Here is a 14887-nt window from a genome sequence, read left to right as displayed (position 1 = left end):
TTATGATTACTCAACATAAAAGATTTATCTATAGCACATTTAATCAGTTTAAATGACAACCAACATTATTTTTTTTTAATCAAAAGGCTTACAAGACGGGCTACTGGTATTTCAATGAGTCACCTAATTGCAGTTAACATCTCTGAAATAGCAACCTCCCCCATTACAACTCTGTTTTTCAACATGGTTCTGGTACGTTCAGATACAACTTGTGTATAACTGCAGTGCTGAAGGCCAGTTCATTGTGTGTCTTGTTTGGTTTGCTGCCAGACTTCTGAAAGCCTGGCTCCTCCTATTTATTTGTTGCTTCGTCTCTGTCTTCTGCCATCTTTAATTCTCGTTTTTTGTTGCATGGAAAGTTTCTCCTTCGGTATGCCCTGGTGCACGTTAGACAGGTGATACTGCCCCCTGCTGATTCCTATAGTTCATTGCAACGCTGATTCGAAAGTGGTCGTGTCGTTTCGTGTTTATAACTCTGATGAAACGCAATGCAACGTTTGTGGATTTTGATGACTAATTGTCTCAGCCCTAATCACTACTGAAAATGTCCAATTACCTACCAAGCCCCACCTCCATGATCCCTCTCTGCGTCCATCCCTCCCCTCACACAATTACACAACCCTCTTACAGATGAGATTGATTAATTGATTGAAAACTTTATTAACAGATTGCAGAATGGGTACAGTACAATACAGCTCAATACATACAATTGTTAAGGGGATGCAGACCAGAGAAAGACTTTCGTCTTGTTTACATCATGGTCCCCCATTTTCAATTAATCGTAACATATATGACATACATGACATACAGATAGACAGTACTGCTACATCTATACATTTATGACATACCAGATTTGCAAATACAGTACTGTTTGTGATACGAAAAGAGTCCAGAAAAAATAGTATATACATTTGACGTAGAAACTGTACATTGGAGGAGGTTGGGTAGGTGGGGGGTGGGGGGGACGCGTCTATATTTTCTACAACGGAGTTCGGCGATTTGCGAATCTGATTGGCCACTGACGTTTCTGGTCATGTGACATGTGCGCCCAATAGCGTGAAGAGCTGTGTCTTTGCTCATTTCCGTGTCGAACAGCCTGCAAAGCACCTGGCGTTCTATCGCCATGCTCTAAGACAAACTCTAACCTTAACCGACTTCGAAAGAGTGCCTAAGCTTAACCGTCGGAATCAGGGCACTGAGGGCAGGCGTTCTATCGCCATGCTCTAAGACAAACTCTAACCTTAACCGACTTCGAACGAGCGCCTAAGCCTAACCAGTGTAGACAGTTTTGTACAACTGTACTGTATACTGTACAAGCAAAACTGTACATTGGAATATTGACAAGACCATACTTGGTAATTTACTGTACATTGGAGGGGGTTGTGTTAGGACATTTACAGGGGCCAGTTTCGAATTGCAGTCTCCCGTAGGTGTTTTTTGAGTGTTTTTGAAAGTGGGTAGTGATTCACATTCCTTTACAGCTTTGGGTAGGGCGTTCCACATTGATGTGGCATAATTGCGAAACGTGTTTAGTCCCTTGTTTGAGCCGAATCTGGGTTTACACATGATTTGTGGAGCTCCCTCTGGTGTTGTGATCGTGGTATTCACTGACCTTTGGGAAGTATTTTGACATGTACATGGGTACCTTGGTCGTGTAGTGTATCTTGTAGACCAGGCCCATTGCAAGTTGCTGTACTCTGTCGTCTACTCTAAGCCATCCTAGGTTGTCAAAGTGGGCAGGGGTGAGGTGGGTTCTAGGAGTAAGGTCAAGCAGTAGTCTGACCAGTTTGTTTTGAGATGTTTGTAATTTTGTTTTTAGCGCCTTTGAGGTGCTTTGGTACCATGAGGTGCAAGCATAGTCGTAGTACACTTGAATGAGTGCTCCTGCCAGAGTCTTCAGGGTATTCTTGTTTACCAGTGAGGAGATCCGGTACAAGAATCGAGTTCGTTGGTTGACTTTTTTTATTACATTGGATGTCATTTTGTCACAGGAAAGATAAACACACACACACTCGCACACACAGTTTCCTATTTATTGTGTTTTTTTTTTATGTGAAGAGTTTCATTCCAACCCCAAAAACGAGATGGCTGTCATGAAAGCGAAACTCACTATGGAATATTATTGAAATGATTAGCTATAATTTGTAAGACCTTTGCTTACAAAATAATATCATAGTATTCATATGATGTTATGATATTTATTCATTCATTCTATGGCTTTATGGAATGAAACCCTAATTTGTCTATGATGGGTCCTATCCTTGTTGGCCCAACAAACAGAAGGATACGGACAGAGAATTATTCAATGAATCATGTAATCATCTATTATTAATAATAATAAGTATGATTATTATTATTAGTATACACCGTTGGGCTACAGATGCCTAGTTGCAGGAGCTTCAGGAAATGCATGGGGACATTTTGAGCAATACAGAGTCTTTTTCATTGAATTGCTGTGTGAATAACGGTACATGTATTATTGTATGATGTGAGTGTGCATTGTTTAGTGTTAATGGTATCCTGTAAGTCCTCTGGCTGACATTCAGCTAGTGGCTCTGGTGAAAAACTGAAAATGTGACACTGTTAACTGAAAACGTGACTGAAAATGTTAATTTATTCCAATGCCATGACAACCCTCTAATCCCTCCCTGTGATGCGTGTGTACGTACGTGTGCATGTCAAAGGGAGATGATGTGAGTGTCTAGGTGTTATGAGGTGTGTTTGTGTGTGGGTGCTGCACGCCGCACCTGTGTGTGTGTCTATGTACTGTTCGTAAGCTCAGTCATCTACTGAGCAAAATAAAACACTAGCTTAACTTTACTTTTCCATTATGTGTTATCTGTTTATACATAGAGGTCCCCATTACGAGTCATATTCCAGACCCCATATGACATCATTGCCCACTCAGACAATATAACGGTATGTGTTTTTATGCTGGAAACAACTACAGAATATCTGGGGGATTTATAGTATGAGAATGAATCTGAGTCGTGTTTAGTAGAGTAGTTAGTGGACAAAACATTTGTTCTGTCCAAATGTCTTCCTTAAGTGTTTTGGTACCTTTTAGGACCTCCGCAAACAAAACTGAAAGGTTCAGATGTTTTGGTTCCTAATGATCTTCTTTTTTTTGCCTCTGAAACCTCCCAAATTGACATAGGCCATCTTGTAATGCCACTATATATTGGTTTTTTGGGGTCAGGAATTCCATTGGTGACATTATTTTTGGTGACATCTTCAACAGAGGACTCAAAAGTATGGCTGAAATCAAAGCAGCAGTGTATGCATGGACTGGTTTTGTTGTTTTGATCATGGACTCTTGTTCTGGTAACTATTTGTTCTCATTTGTGATTTTTTTTATTCTGTATTATGCTGTTAATCTATCTTTTAGAAAAGACTCAATGGCCTGGTGTTGAAAACTAGCACTTGTGCTGTAAACACGCAAACAACACATCTGGTCTGTCCACTGTGACTGGAGTGGTCCAATGTAGCTGTGGTGTCCATTTTAAATAAAAGTTTTCATTCATTAATTCATTTGAGGTCAAGTTTGTGTGTGTAAAGGTCGAGGTCAAATAAAGTCACTTTTATTCGATACGGTAGAGGTTTTGTTTCCCATTTGAGGGACCTGGGTTTGAATCCAGGTGGGTTACAATGGTGCCGTGACCCGGATGGGTTCCTCCGCAGCGGGAGGTCGAAGGGAGGTGAGTGTGAGTGTTGTTGAGTGACCCAGCCTGAAGCCTATAGTGGGCCTAGTCTCTCCCTTGGTCAGGGGAGGTTACCGGTTTGATGAGGGTGGACAGGTGGGCTACATTGCTCCAGGCCTGACTGACTGGCAGCTTTGACTGGCTGGCTGTGTGGGAGTGAAGACTCGCCTCAATTATGATGTGAAAAACACAAACTAATCTTGAACCTAGAGAAGAGATAATGGTCTGCTAGGATGTTGAGAAGATCTTTGGTGTATAATATACTGTAACTGAAAATAAAATGCTGAAAGAAGAATACTTTGACAAAGTAGTTTAATTTTTTTTTATTAATTGAGAAAGTAGCTATTTTTTTTTTCAAAGATACCATTTTGTGCGCTTGTGTGTGCCACGTAGATAGAACGACACACACAACCCTACACGAATCCAAATGGATAATAATCGGGCATTATTTATAATGCGCATGATGCCACATTTTGAAAACACAAATAACCTCGCTCATATTTGCCCCTATTTGGAAGTGTCCGCACCGCCGGGTGGGTGAGGGGAGGTGTGTGTGATTTAGTGATTACGTTGCCCACGCACGCCGTTGCGCACTCTGTCCGACGGGGGGCAGCGGAGAGCGGTCCCACCCGGTGCCAAGGCGTTTGGAGCGGAGCTGCAGGGAAACCGAGCGCACCGGCGGGCAGACGGATCCAGTAGTGTTCGGTCGGTCGGTCGGTAGGTAGCTGAGAGACGGATAGTGGGGGAGACGAGAGCAAAGCGCCCACCCTGCTCCTCGCCACAGACTATAGCCTTCAACATCCACCCGCTCCTCCTTCACTCCAACACAGTATCCACGGAGAGACACCCGACGGCCGTCTCTGCACAGGCGGCAGCTAAACGGGACGCGAATTTTGAAAGAAATATTATTATTATTATTATATATATTTTTTTATAGAGTGACACACAGCGGGAGCTGAGAAGGCGCGACAAGCGCGAGATACGGAGACATGGCCACGACAACCTGTACACGATTCACAGACGAGTTTCAGCTCTACGAAGAGCTGGGGAAGTAAGTTGTTTGTTCACTTGTCAACAACAAAAAAAAAAACCGCTGTATAAAGTAAAGTGTGTATCAGTCTATGTGTTATTGAGCAACTAGCTGGGTCGTTGGTGTGGTCTTTCTTTTTCGGGGCGACAACGACGCGCGTCTCCTTTACGCACACAAATAGTATTTGCTATTTAGCCACCCCGTTGTACATAAGTTGTGGAAGTTTGATTGATTGATTGATTGATTGAATGAAAACTTTATTAACAGATTGCAGAATGGGTACAATACAGTACAGCTCAATACACACAATTGTTAAGGGGATGCTGCACCCCTGGATGCAGACCAGAGAAAGACTTTCGTCTTGTTTACATCAGGGTCCCCCATTTTCAATTCATCATAACATATATAACACACACGGCATACAGATAGACAGTACTGCTACATCTATACATTTATGACATACCAGATTTGCAAATACAGTACTGTTTGTGATACAAAAAGAGTCTAGAAAAGAGAGTATATAATAAGTTACGCCCCTGTCGTCCACGGAAGATTTTCTGCTAACGTAAAGATAAAAAAGTAAACATTGACTAGCTGTCAAGTCAAGACACCAAGAGGGCGGAACACGCCTTCTTGCCACACAGCCGTTATAGCGCCTGACTTACTGACCGGCTGCTCGTGCTGTACAGTAAGTTACAGGCTATCTGTTGAATTGTGTCTACTGTAGCAGCAGCAGCACACACTACTGGTCTGGTAGCCTCCATAAAAGGAAAAGCGACTCTTCTTCACATTACTGCCCATCAGAGCGTTGGATTATAATAATCATGGTGATAGTTTGATGGTCTAATATGAATGATGGTCTAATATGAACCTACAAAAGGCCTTCGACACTGTCAATCACACCATTCTGATTGACAAGCTAAAAGCAATTGGTTTTGATAGTCTATCAGTGAGCTGGATGCAATCCTACCTGGAGGGGAGAGAACAGATGGTGGAGGTAAACGGTACCCTATCCCCCCCCCCTCACAGTGAGCTGTGGTGTTCCACAAGGAAGCATACTAGGTCCGCTACTGTTCCTAATTTATGCAAATGACATGTCGTCAGCTTGTGACTGCAACTTGTTCCTGTTTGCGGACGACTCAGCCCTGCTGGTCTCTGACAAGAACAAGTTACAGGTTGAAAAAACCCTCAGCTCAGAACTAGGCAAAATCTGCATATGGCTAGCTGATAACAAACTATCATTACACATGGGCAAAACAGAGTCCATTCTCTTCGGTTCAAATAACAAACTCAGCAAGACCGACAGCTTCTCAGTTACAGTGGGTGACAATATTGTCACAAGGAAAGAAGATATTACCTACCTGGGTTCCATCCTAGAGGCAAATCTTTCCTGTGACAAAATGGCATCCAATGTAATAAAAAAAGTCAACCAACGAACTCGATTCTTGTACCGGATCTCCTCGCTGGTAAACAAGAATACCCTGAAGACTCTAGCAGGAGCACTCATTCAAGGGTACTACGACTATGCTTGTACCTCATGGTACCAAAGCACCTCAAAGGCGCTAAAAACAAAATTACAAACATCTCAAAACAAACTGGTCAGACTACTGCTTGACCTTACTCCTAGAACCCACCTCATCCCTGCCCACTTTGACAACCTAGGATGGCTTAGAGTAGACGACAGAGTACAGCAACTTGCAATGGGCCTGGTCTACAAGATACACTACACGACCAAGGTACCCATGTACATGTCAAAATACTTCCCAAAGGTCAGTGAATACCACGATCACAACACCAGAGGGAGCTCCACAAATCATGTTAAACCCAGATTCGGCTCAAACAAGGGACTAAACACGGTTCGCAATTATGCCACATCAATGTGGAACGCCCTATCAAAAGCTGTAAAGGAATGTGAATCACTACCCACTTTCAAAAACACTCTCAAAAAACACCTAAGGGAGACTGCAATTCGAAACTGGCCACTGTAAATGTCCGAACACAACCCCCTCCAATGTACAGTAAATTACCAAGTATGGTCTTGTCAATATTCCAATGTACAGTTTTGTTTGTACAGTTGTACAGTGTACCCCACTCCTACCCAACCCCCCCCCCACCCAACCACCTCCAATGTACAGTCCCCCCCCCCCCCCCCCCCCCCCCACCTACCCAATCCAATGTCCAGTTTCTACGTCAAATGTATATACTTTTTTTCTGGACTCTTTTGGTATCACAAACAGCACTGTATTTGCAAATCTGGTATGTCATAAATGTATAGATGTAGCAGTACTGTCTATCTGTATGTCATGTATGTCATATATGTTACGATTAATTGAAAATGGGGGACCCTGATGTAAACAAGACGAAAGTCTTTCTCTGGTCTGCATCCCCTTAACAATTGTATGTATTGAGCTGTACTGTACTGTACCCATTCTGCAATCTGTTAATAAAGTTTTCAATCAATTCAATCAATCAATCAATCAATCAATCAATCAATCAATCAATCAATCAATGCACAGCAGCCACTGTCTGAACTGGTTAATTTCTTTCCTTTCCTTCTTTTCGGTCGTTGGGTGCAATTTTGAGAGAGAGAGAGAGAGAGAATGTGTGTAAAATAGTAAAACGTTGATAAGTGTAGCCTAATGCCTCTTGAGCCTATGGCTGGGCTGTGCTGTGTTCACCCACCGGACCACGTTGTTTATTATTATTATTATTATTATTATTATTATTATTATTATTATTATTATTATTATTATTATTGTTATTGTTATTGTTATTGTTATTGTTATTGTTATTGTTATTATTATGATTGCTTATGACATGGCTTTCGTAAACAAACGGATGGACTGACTATTCTCACTGCTGAACTGGCGTCGGACTACTAATCACAACAAAGTGTCACTTCTTGCATCCTAGATCTGAGAGAACCAATTTCTCCTCATCTAGCCCAAGTGGGCTTTGCCATGCACATGCAGGCAAAATCCTGGTGTTGCTCGGGGAAAAACAAACAAACAAATAGAAACAGTGAAGTGAAGAATGCAACCGAGCATGGTGTTAGTTCGAAGCAAAGCTACCATTCTAAACACTCCTCTCGAAAAAGAAAGATATTTCTTTGAGCTACCGTACTGTAAGGCTGGCTGAGTGTTCACTGCATGGGTATACAGTGTGTATAGATGGATTTGATTATGCAGACACTGGGACTATTTAGACAGTCAATTTTAAGGCTGGAACTCAGGTGTGAGTGGATTGGCATCCATGTGATAATGCTTTTTGTAACATGGTACTCTTAATCCAACATATAAAGTATGGTAATTGTTGAGATTTCCCCCCTGTATCTCTGCTGTGATAGTTGGGTTGAAATACCCCATTGTTCCTTTGCAGTGAAGGTTTTATTCATTATCTTACATTTTTTTTAATTAACAAACCACACACTTACATTGGGGGCTGTACTGTATATAAGCTCAAACTAAATGTACCATTTCTATACGATCTGACCAACATTGTTGGAAATGTGGGTACAATTCACTTATAGATTTTCCACAAAAGAATTGGCACAATCATATTGTATTACAATTGCAAGACAGTCCGATTTATACTTGAATGTATGAATGAATGAATGAATGAATGAATGAATGAATGAATGAATGAATGAATGAATGAATGAATGAATGAATGAACGAACGAATGAACTTTATTTAACAGATTGCAGAATGGGTACAATACAGTACGGCTCAATACACACAATTGTTAAGGGGATGCAGACCAGAGAAAGACGTTTGTCTTGTTTACATCAGGGTCCCCCATTTTCAATTCATAGTGACATTTATGACATACACAACATACATGACATCATGACATTTATGGCATATGGACATACATGACATACAGGTATATAGTACTGTTACATTTGTGACATATATGATATGCAAATATACAGTACTGTTACCCATAGATCCTGACCGAGAATATATATATGGTGGGGAGGAGACTGTACATTAGGAGGGGGTGAGTGGGTGGGAGAGAAATATACATACGGTGGGGAGAGAATATATACATGCGGTGGGGAGGAGACTGTACATTAGGAGGGGGTGGGTGGGTGGGAGAGAAATATACATCCGATGGGGACAGCTGAGAAAAAGAGCAATACTATTCAAAAGTCTAGGCTGTAGTCTGACTCACAGGATATTGACTGTGGGTATAAACATTGGCAGACTATATTTTAGTCGCAAATCTCATCCCTTTTCGCTATCTGCAACACTATGTAGTCAAGTCAAGTCAAGTCAAGTCAAGAGTTTTAATTGTCACGGCATACAGGTATACAATGAAATGCGGGTGGTCTTGCCCGCAACAATGTGCAATACAGTGGTACATATAATAGAATCAAAAGAAGGAAACAACATTGTGCAGTAACAGGTAGCAGGTAACATGGAGTGACATCTCGGTATCTGTACATAGTTATTTACAGAGCATGTGGGACATGCTAGTTAGCTTTGGTAGTGCAATACACTGTTCCTGTTATTCTAATTTAAAGTGTCCTTTCCTTTGGCCATAAGTGTGCGTGTGTGCGACATGAGTGTGTGCCCGCTCATGTTAAAGTGTTAAGTGGCTGCTCGTGTGTGAGCGTGCACAGTGTGCGTGTCGTGTGTGTGTTCATGTGTGCTTGTGTGTGGACAGTTCAATGTTCTGAGCACTCAATGTTCATTGTTCATGGCTCTGATGGCCTGGGGGAAGAAGCTGAGCCTAAGCCGCTCTGTCCTAGTAGCTGGGGTTCGCAGGCGTCTGCCTGACCTCAGCAGCTGAAACAGGCTGTTATTGGGGTGGTGAGGGTCTTTCATTATCCTGCAGGCTCTGGATTTGCACCTCTTGTTGTATAGAACCTGCAGGGGGGGTAGTGCAATACCCGTGGTACGCTCGGCTGAGCGCACCACTCTCTGTAGGGCCTTCTTGTCCTGTGCCGTGCTGTTTCCATACCAGGCAGTGATGTTTCCGGTCAGGATGCTCTCTACAGCTCCTGAGTAGAAGGACTGGAGTATCTTCCCCGATACTCTGAACTTCCTTAACTGTCTCAGGTGGTAGAGACGCTGTTTCGCCTTCTTTACTACTGTGACTATGTGTGTTGACCATGTCAGGTCCTCTGAGATGTGGACCCCCAGGTACTTGAAGCTGCTCACCCTGTCCACGGTAGCCCCGTTTATCATCAGTGGTGTGTGTGTCTCCTGCTGACCTCTCCTATAATCCACGATCAGCTCCATGTAGTATGTTGCAAGGGCATTGTTGCTGCACCCTGGACGACTAAGCTTTGATTTCACTGATGAGAAACTTAGCAGTGGGCAGCAATCTCTGACCAGGCTCCAAGACAAGCCATTGGGACAATGTTCTGCCAAATGTGTATATCTACCAATAATGAATCGATACTGATACTAGAGCTATTTTTTCCTTGAATAATAACTATTAATAACTATTTAATAATGGATATTGTAATTGTTTTATATATAATTATCATAATGTAAGACCACACAAGGCTGTAATAAACACAGCATTTCTTATTCAAAGAGTAGGTTAAGTAGCTTCAAATACAAACTGGTAGTAATATGCCTCCATAGTGCTGAGTAAGGCTGGATTAGCGTACTTACTCCTGGTAGTAATATGCCTCCATAGTGCTGAGTAAGGCTGGATTAGCCTACTTACTCCTGGTAGTAATATGCCTCCATAATGCTGAGTAAAGCTGGATTAACCTACAGTATATATTCTCTCCCCACCGTATGTATATTTCTCTCCCACCCACCCACCCCCTCCTAATGTACAGTCCCCTCCCCATCACATATATACTCTGTCAGGATCTATGGATATCAGTACTGTATATTTGCATATCGTATATGTCACAAATATAACAGTACTAAATACCTGTATGTCATGTATGTCCCTATGCCATAAATGTCATGATGTCATATATGTTGTGTATGTCATAAATGTCACTATGAATTGAAAATGGGGGACCCTGATGTAAACAAGACAAACGTCTTTCTCTGGTCTGCATCCCCTTAACAATCGTGTGTATTGAGCCGTACTGTATTGTACCCATTCTGCAATCTGTTAAATAAAGTTTTCATTCATTCATAGTGCCTAGTAAGGCTGGATTAGCCTACTTACTTCTGGAAACCTTAAATCAGTATAAAAGGTCTCATCTAAAAATGTTGATGTTTAACAGTACACTCTGCAGTACAGCCACAAGCCATTTGGAGACATTTGCCTTTTTCTCTGCATCATCTACTAATTAGTCTCAACTACCGTCTGATATTTATTTTCTTTGGAAAAAGGAACAATATGTCTTAATGCCACTACAAGCGAGGTGAGGGCACAGAGAAAGAGAGAGAGAGAGACAGACAGACAGACACACAGACACACAGACAGACAGACAGACAGACAGACAGACACACAGACACACAGACACACAGACAGACACACACACTGGAGAGAGAGAGACACACATACATTACACACTGGCGGACCACTCCGCACTTCAACAAGCACACACACACACACACCAACACCTCTCGAATGTGAAGTGAATATGATCGTGATATACAGCATGATTTTAAAAAATTGGCTATAGTCGCACTACTAGTTATAATTCTTCATAGCACTATTTAATTTTTTTTAGCAATCTGGAGCCCTGCTATGGAATCGGGCACATGGATAGGAAGTAAGGACAATATCCAATGTGAATTATGTCACATTGGAACCTGATACTGATCTTGGATCAGATCGGTTCCATCTCTAGTCTTAAACATCCCTTTCCAAAACAGGAAGCTCACTGTATAATCAGATGTGTCTTTGTTATGCTCTACTCAAGGCTAATAAAAGTAGACTAAGTCACCAGTCAGCCATCCAATGGGAGATCATGGGGGTATAGAGTAGGGATGTTTAAAAAAAAAAAATTATCCCAATTTCTCACATTACATTCACCCTGAATGTTTGACGTTATCCAGGTGAAAAGTTAACTTCATTCAAGCGAGGCATTGCAATCCTTGACATAAATCATTTGATGTATAATTAAATCAAAGGAAATGCGTTTGGGTCTGAGAGTGTGGCTGGTCTGCCGTTCTGCAGCTGGATACTATTGGTTTGTTTTGGCAAAATTCTTCTGCTCTGTGTGACAATAAATAAATGAATGATGATATGCAATTTAAAACCAAAACTAAGGCCTCAGCAGGCCTGTACACTGCGATGATATGATCGCAAATTGCCCCCTAATTTGGTCCGTGCGAGTTTTAAATAATATCTGGGGGCAAGCTTGCGAGTGGTAATTTCAACCCTTCATTCGCATTTCACTCCTAAATTAATCCATACAAATTGTAGTAAAACATTAGCCTACAACCAGGGCTGTACAGTGCAATATAATGTTGCGGTTGTAATTTAATTAGACAGACCAGCGCGGACCTTTAATAACATGCAATTTAATTGACACGAGCAATGAGCTAACGGTAGCTTCTAACCAAGGTTACCATTAGGATTATGCTAAGCTAACTAGCGATCTCTGCTAACCCTGGAAAACGGTCAAAGCGGACTCCACAAGACTAGTTCCATTCGTGAGGAAAGGGGTGGGTTATATTGACAACGCTTGACAACAGAAGTTTAAACATAACTTCATATTGATTGGTTATTCATTTCTGTATATCATTGAATTTCCATCTCCGTGTGTCTCCATCTCTTCCTGTTTACATTCGAGTGTGACGTCATCACCTACGGCAGCTTAGACTATCAAAACGCGAAGGGGGGGGCTGGCTCTCTTGTTCGTTCTCGCCCCCTCTCTCTCTCTCTCTCTCTCGCTCTCGCTCTCGCTCTCGCTCTCTCTCTACATTCAATAATTTAAAGTAGCCAAATGTTACACACAGTATAAATACTAACTGGATAGTTGATGATATAAACATTTAATTTCATTATCTGAAATATTCTAAAATCATTAAGTCTGTGTGATTATTATTTTCTCACAGTAGTGTGTGTGTATATATATATATATATGTGTGTGTGTGTGTGTGTGTGTTTGGCTAAAGTGGATAGAAAACACAGTACTGTGTAAAAGGCACCCAAGAGTTTTTATATAAATTGTCTTAGATGTAAATAATTTTTTTTATTAGTGTGTCAGTAAGTAGACTACTCTTAGTACATTTTCATTAAATTATTTTTTAAAGCATCTTCATGGTTTAATAATGCAAACATATGTTGCAGGGACTTATTATAATCATCATATTGGCGTGACTGTATGCATCAAAGGGTTAAATCAAGCATTTTTAAGTGCTTTAGAGGAAATGTCAAAATATTGCGATATCATTTAGAGGCCATATCGCCCAGCCCTACTATAATGGTAAAATAGTTATTTAAAAATGTGCCCCTAAAAAATGTTGTTTGCCCCTAAATTTCTCATTTAGGGGCAAGTGTGCCCCTAGTGAAAAAGCTTAGCGTACAGCCCTGCTCAGTATGAGTTTAAGACGTGAACAACGTCATGTTTGTTGAAAAAAAAAAAGAAAAAAAATTTATTTTAATTTTTAATTTTTTTGATCGGATCGGGAAATATCGGTATCGGTAGATACTCAAAATCACATGATCGGGATCGGATCGGGAGCAAAGAAACGTGATCGGGACATCCCTAGTATAGAGCATGCATCTCCTCGATTCTACCCTCCTTGGCTCTACTGAGGAAATGGCTGCAAACTGTACAGTACATCATATCAAAAGTTGTAATGAGTTGTGCCAGTTAGTTACGCACGTAACTGGGCAACTTCGATAGCTCAACTTTGACATATGAACACGTATCTTAACCCTCACACTACCAAAGGGTTAACCGTATCACGGCGACAATACAGAAGGTTAACCCTTTCACTGCCACACAACAAAGGGTTAACCCTTTCACTACACACTAAATAAGGTTAACCCTCTGTAGTGTGGTAGTGAAAGGGTCAACCTTCTGTAGTGTGGTAGGGAAAGGGTTAATTAAGATACATATTTACAGCCTGGGTCTGTTGAGACTGGCAATAATACAGTAGACAACTCTACCACGTCACCTACCCAGTAAAATGTTGACCGTGAAAGTGACAGCAAAGTTGGGGGGGGGTTAAAGGAACACGCCAACATTTTGGGAAATTAGCTTACCATCTTCTCCAGAGAGAGACAAGAAGATGGATACCAGTTTCCTCTCTGTGCTGAAAGCTATCTGGCTGCACGTTAGCCTAGCTTAGCACAATGAATGGAAGTGGACATGGCCGGTTAGCCTTCGGGAGAGGTGTTAGTTGGACAATGCCTAGGCTAACCGGCCATGTCCGCTTCCATTCATTGTGCTAAGCTAGGGTAACGTGCAGCCAGATAGCTTTCTACTGAACGCACAGAGAGGAAACTGGTATCTATCTTCTTGTCTCTCTCTCTCTCCCCAAAATGTTGGCGTGTTCCTTTAAACCTTGGCAGATGTTCCTTTTAGTTGTGATGTATTTCAATGAGCCTGGGTCCCACGATGAAACAAATAAAAAGGGAATCTTGTTTGGGTCCCTGTCTTGAAAAGTTAGAAACCACTGCCTACAGTACTTTATTACATTCTTGGTACCTTGTGTCACCATGTAATAAACCACTGCCTACACAGTATTTGTTTACATTCTTGGTACATCGTGTCACCATGTCTACAGTACTTTGTTACATCCTTGGTACCTCGTGTCACCATGTAATAAACGGATGTAAGGTTAGAATTGTCCTGTTGAAAACCCCAAGCTGTTTATGCCCACAGGACCCATTTGAACCATCCCACAACCTGCTTTCAGGTCCCAGCCCAGGCTTTGAAAAATGCTGCTTTAACCCTTTCACTGCCACACGACAAATGGTTAACCCTTTCACAACCACACTACAGAAGGTTAACCTTTCACTACCACACTACAGAAGGTTAACCTTTCACTACCAGACTACAGAAGGTTAACCTTTCACTACCACACTACAGAAGGTTAACCTTTCTTTCACTACCACACTACACTGTCTTGCGTTGCTGGTAGGGTTAGCTCGCCTAGTGCAGCTTTCAATACACAGTAGCAGGAGTTGGTTGGGCTTGACGTGCCGAGACAGCTTGTACACAACCCTCAGCCTGTCTGGCCTCACGTGGTACTGTATGAGGCTGAAATCC

The 14887-nt window shown here is 41.7% G+C and overlaps 1 protein-coding gene across 1 annotated transcript in view; it reads left to right on the top strand.

Annotated features, from left to right (window-relative positions):
* Positions 1-4690: 4690 nt before the first annotated feature.
* The window catches only part of LOC311223903 (calcium/calmodulin-dependent protein kinase type II subunit beta), a gene marked incomplete at its 5' end in the record, with an annotated part of 319894 nt that continues 309697 nt past the window's right edge, over positions 4691-14887 (top strand). Inside the window, one exon of the mRNA XM_084308666.1 lies at positions 4691-4752. Coding sequence (XP_084164792.1) covers positions 4691-4752 — 62 coding nt within the window. The remainder of the gene's footprint in view (positions 4753-14887) is intronic.

The sequence above is a fragment of the Notolepis coatsorum genome (genome assembly GCF_963971535.1).
Source record: "Notolepis coatsorum genome assembly, chromosome: 2".
Lineage (NCBI taxonomy): Eukaryota > Metazoa > Chordata > Actinopteri > Aulopiformes > Paralepididae > Notolepis > Notolepis coatsorum.
The sequence above is the reverse complement of the archived record's forward strand: the minus strand, read 5'-3'. Positions and strand labels throughout refer to the sequence as shown.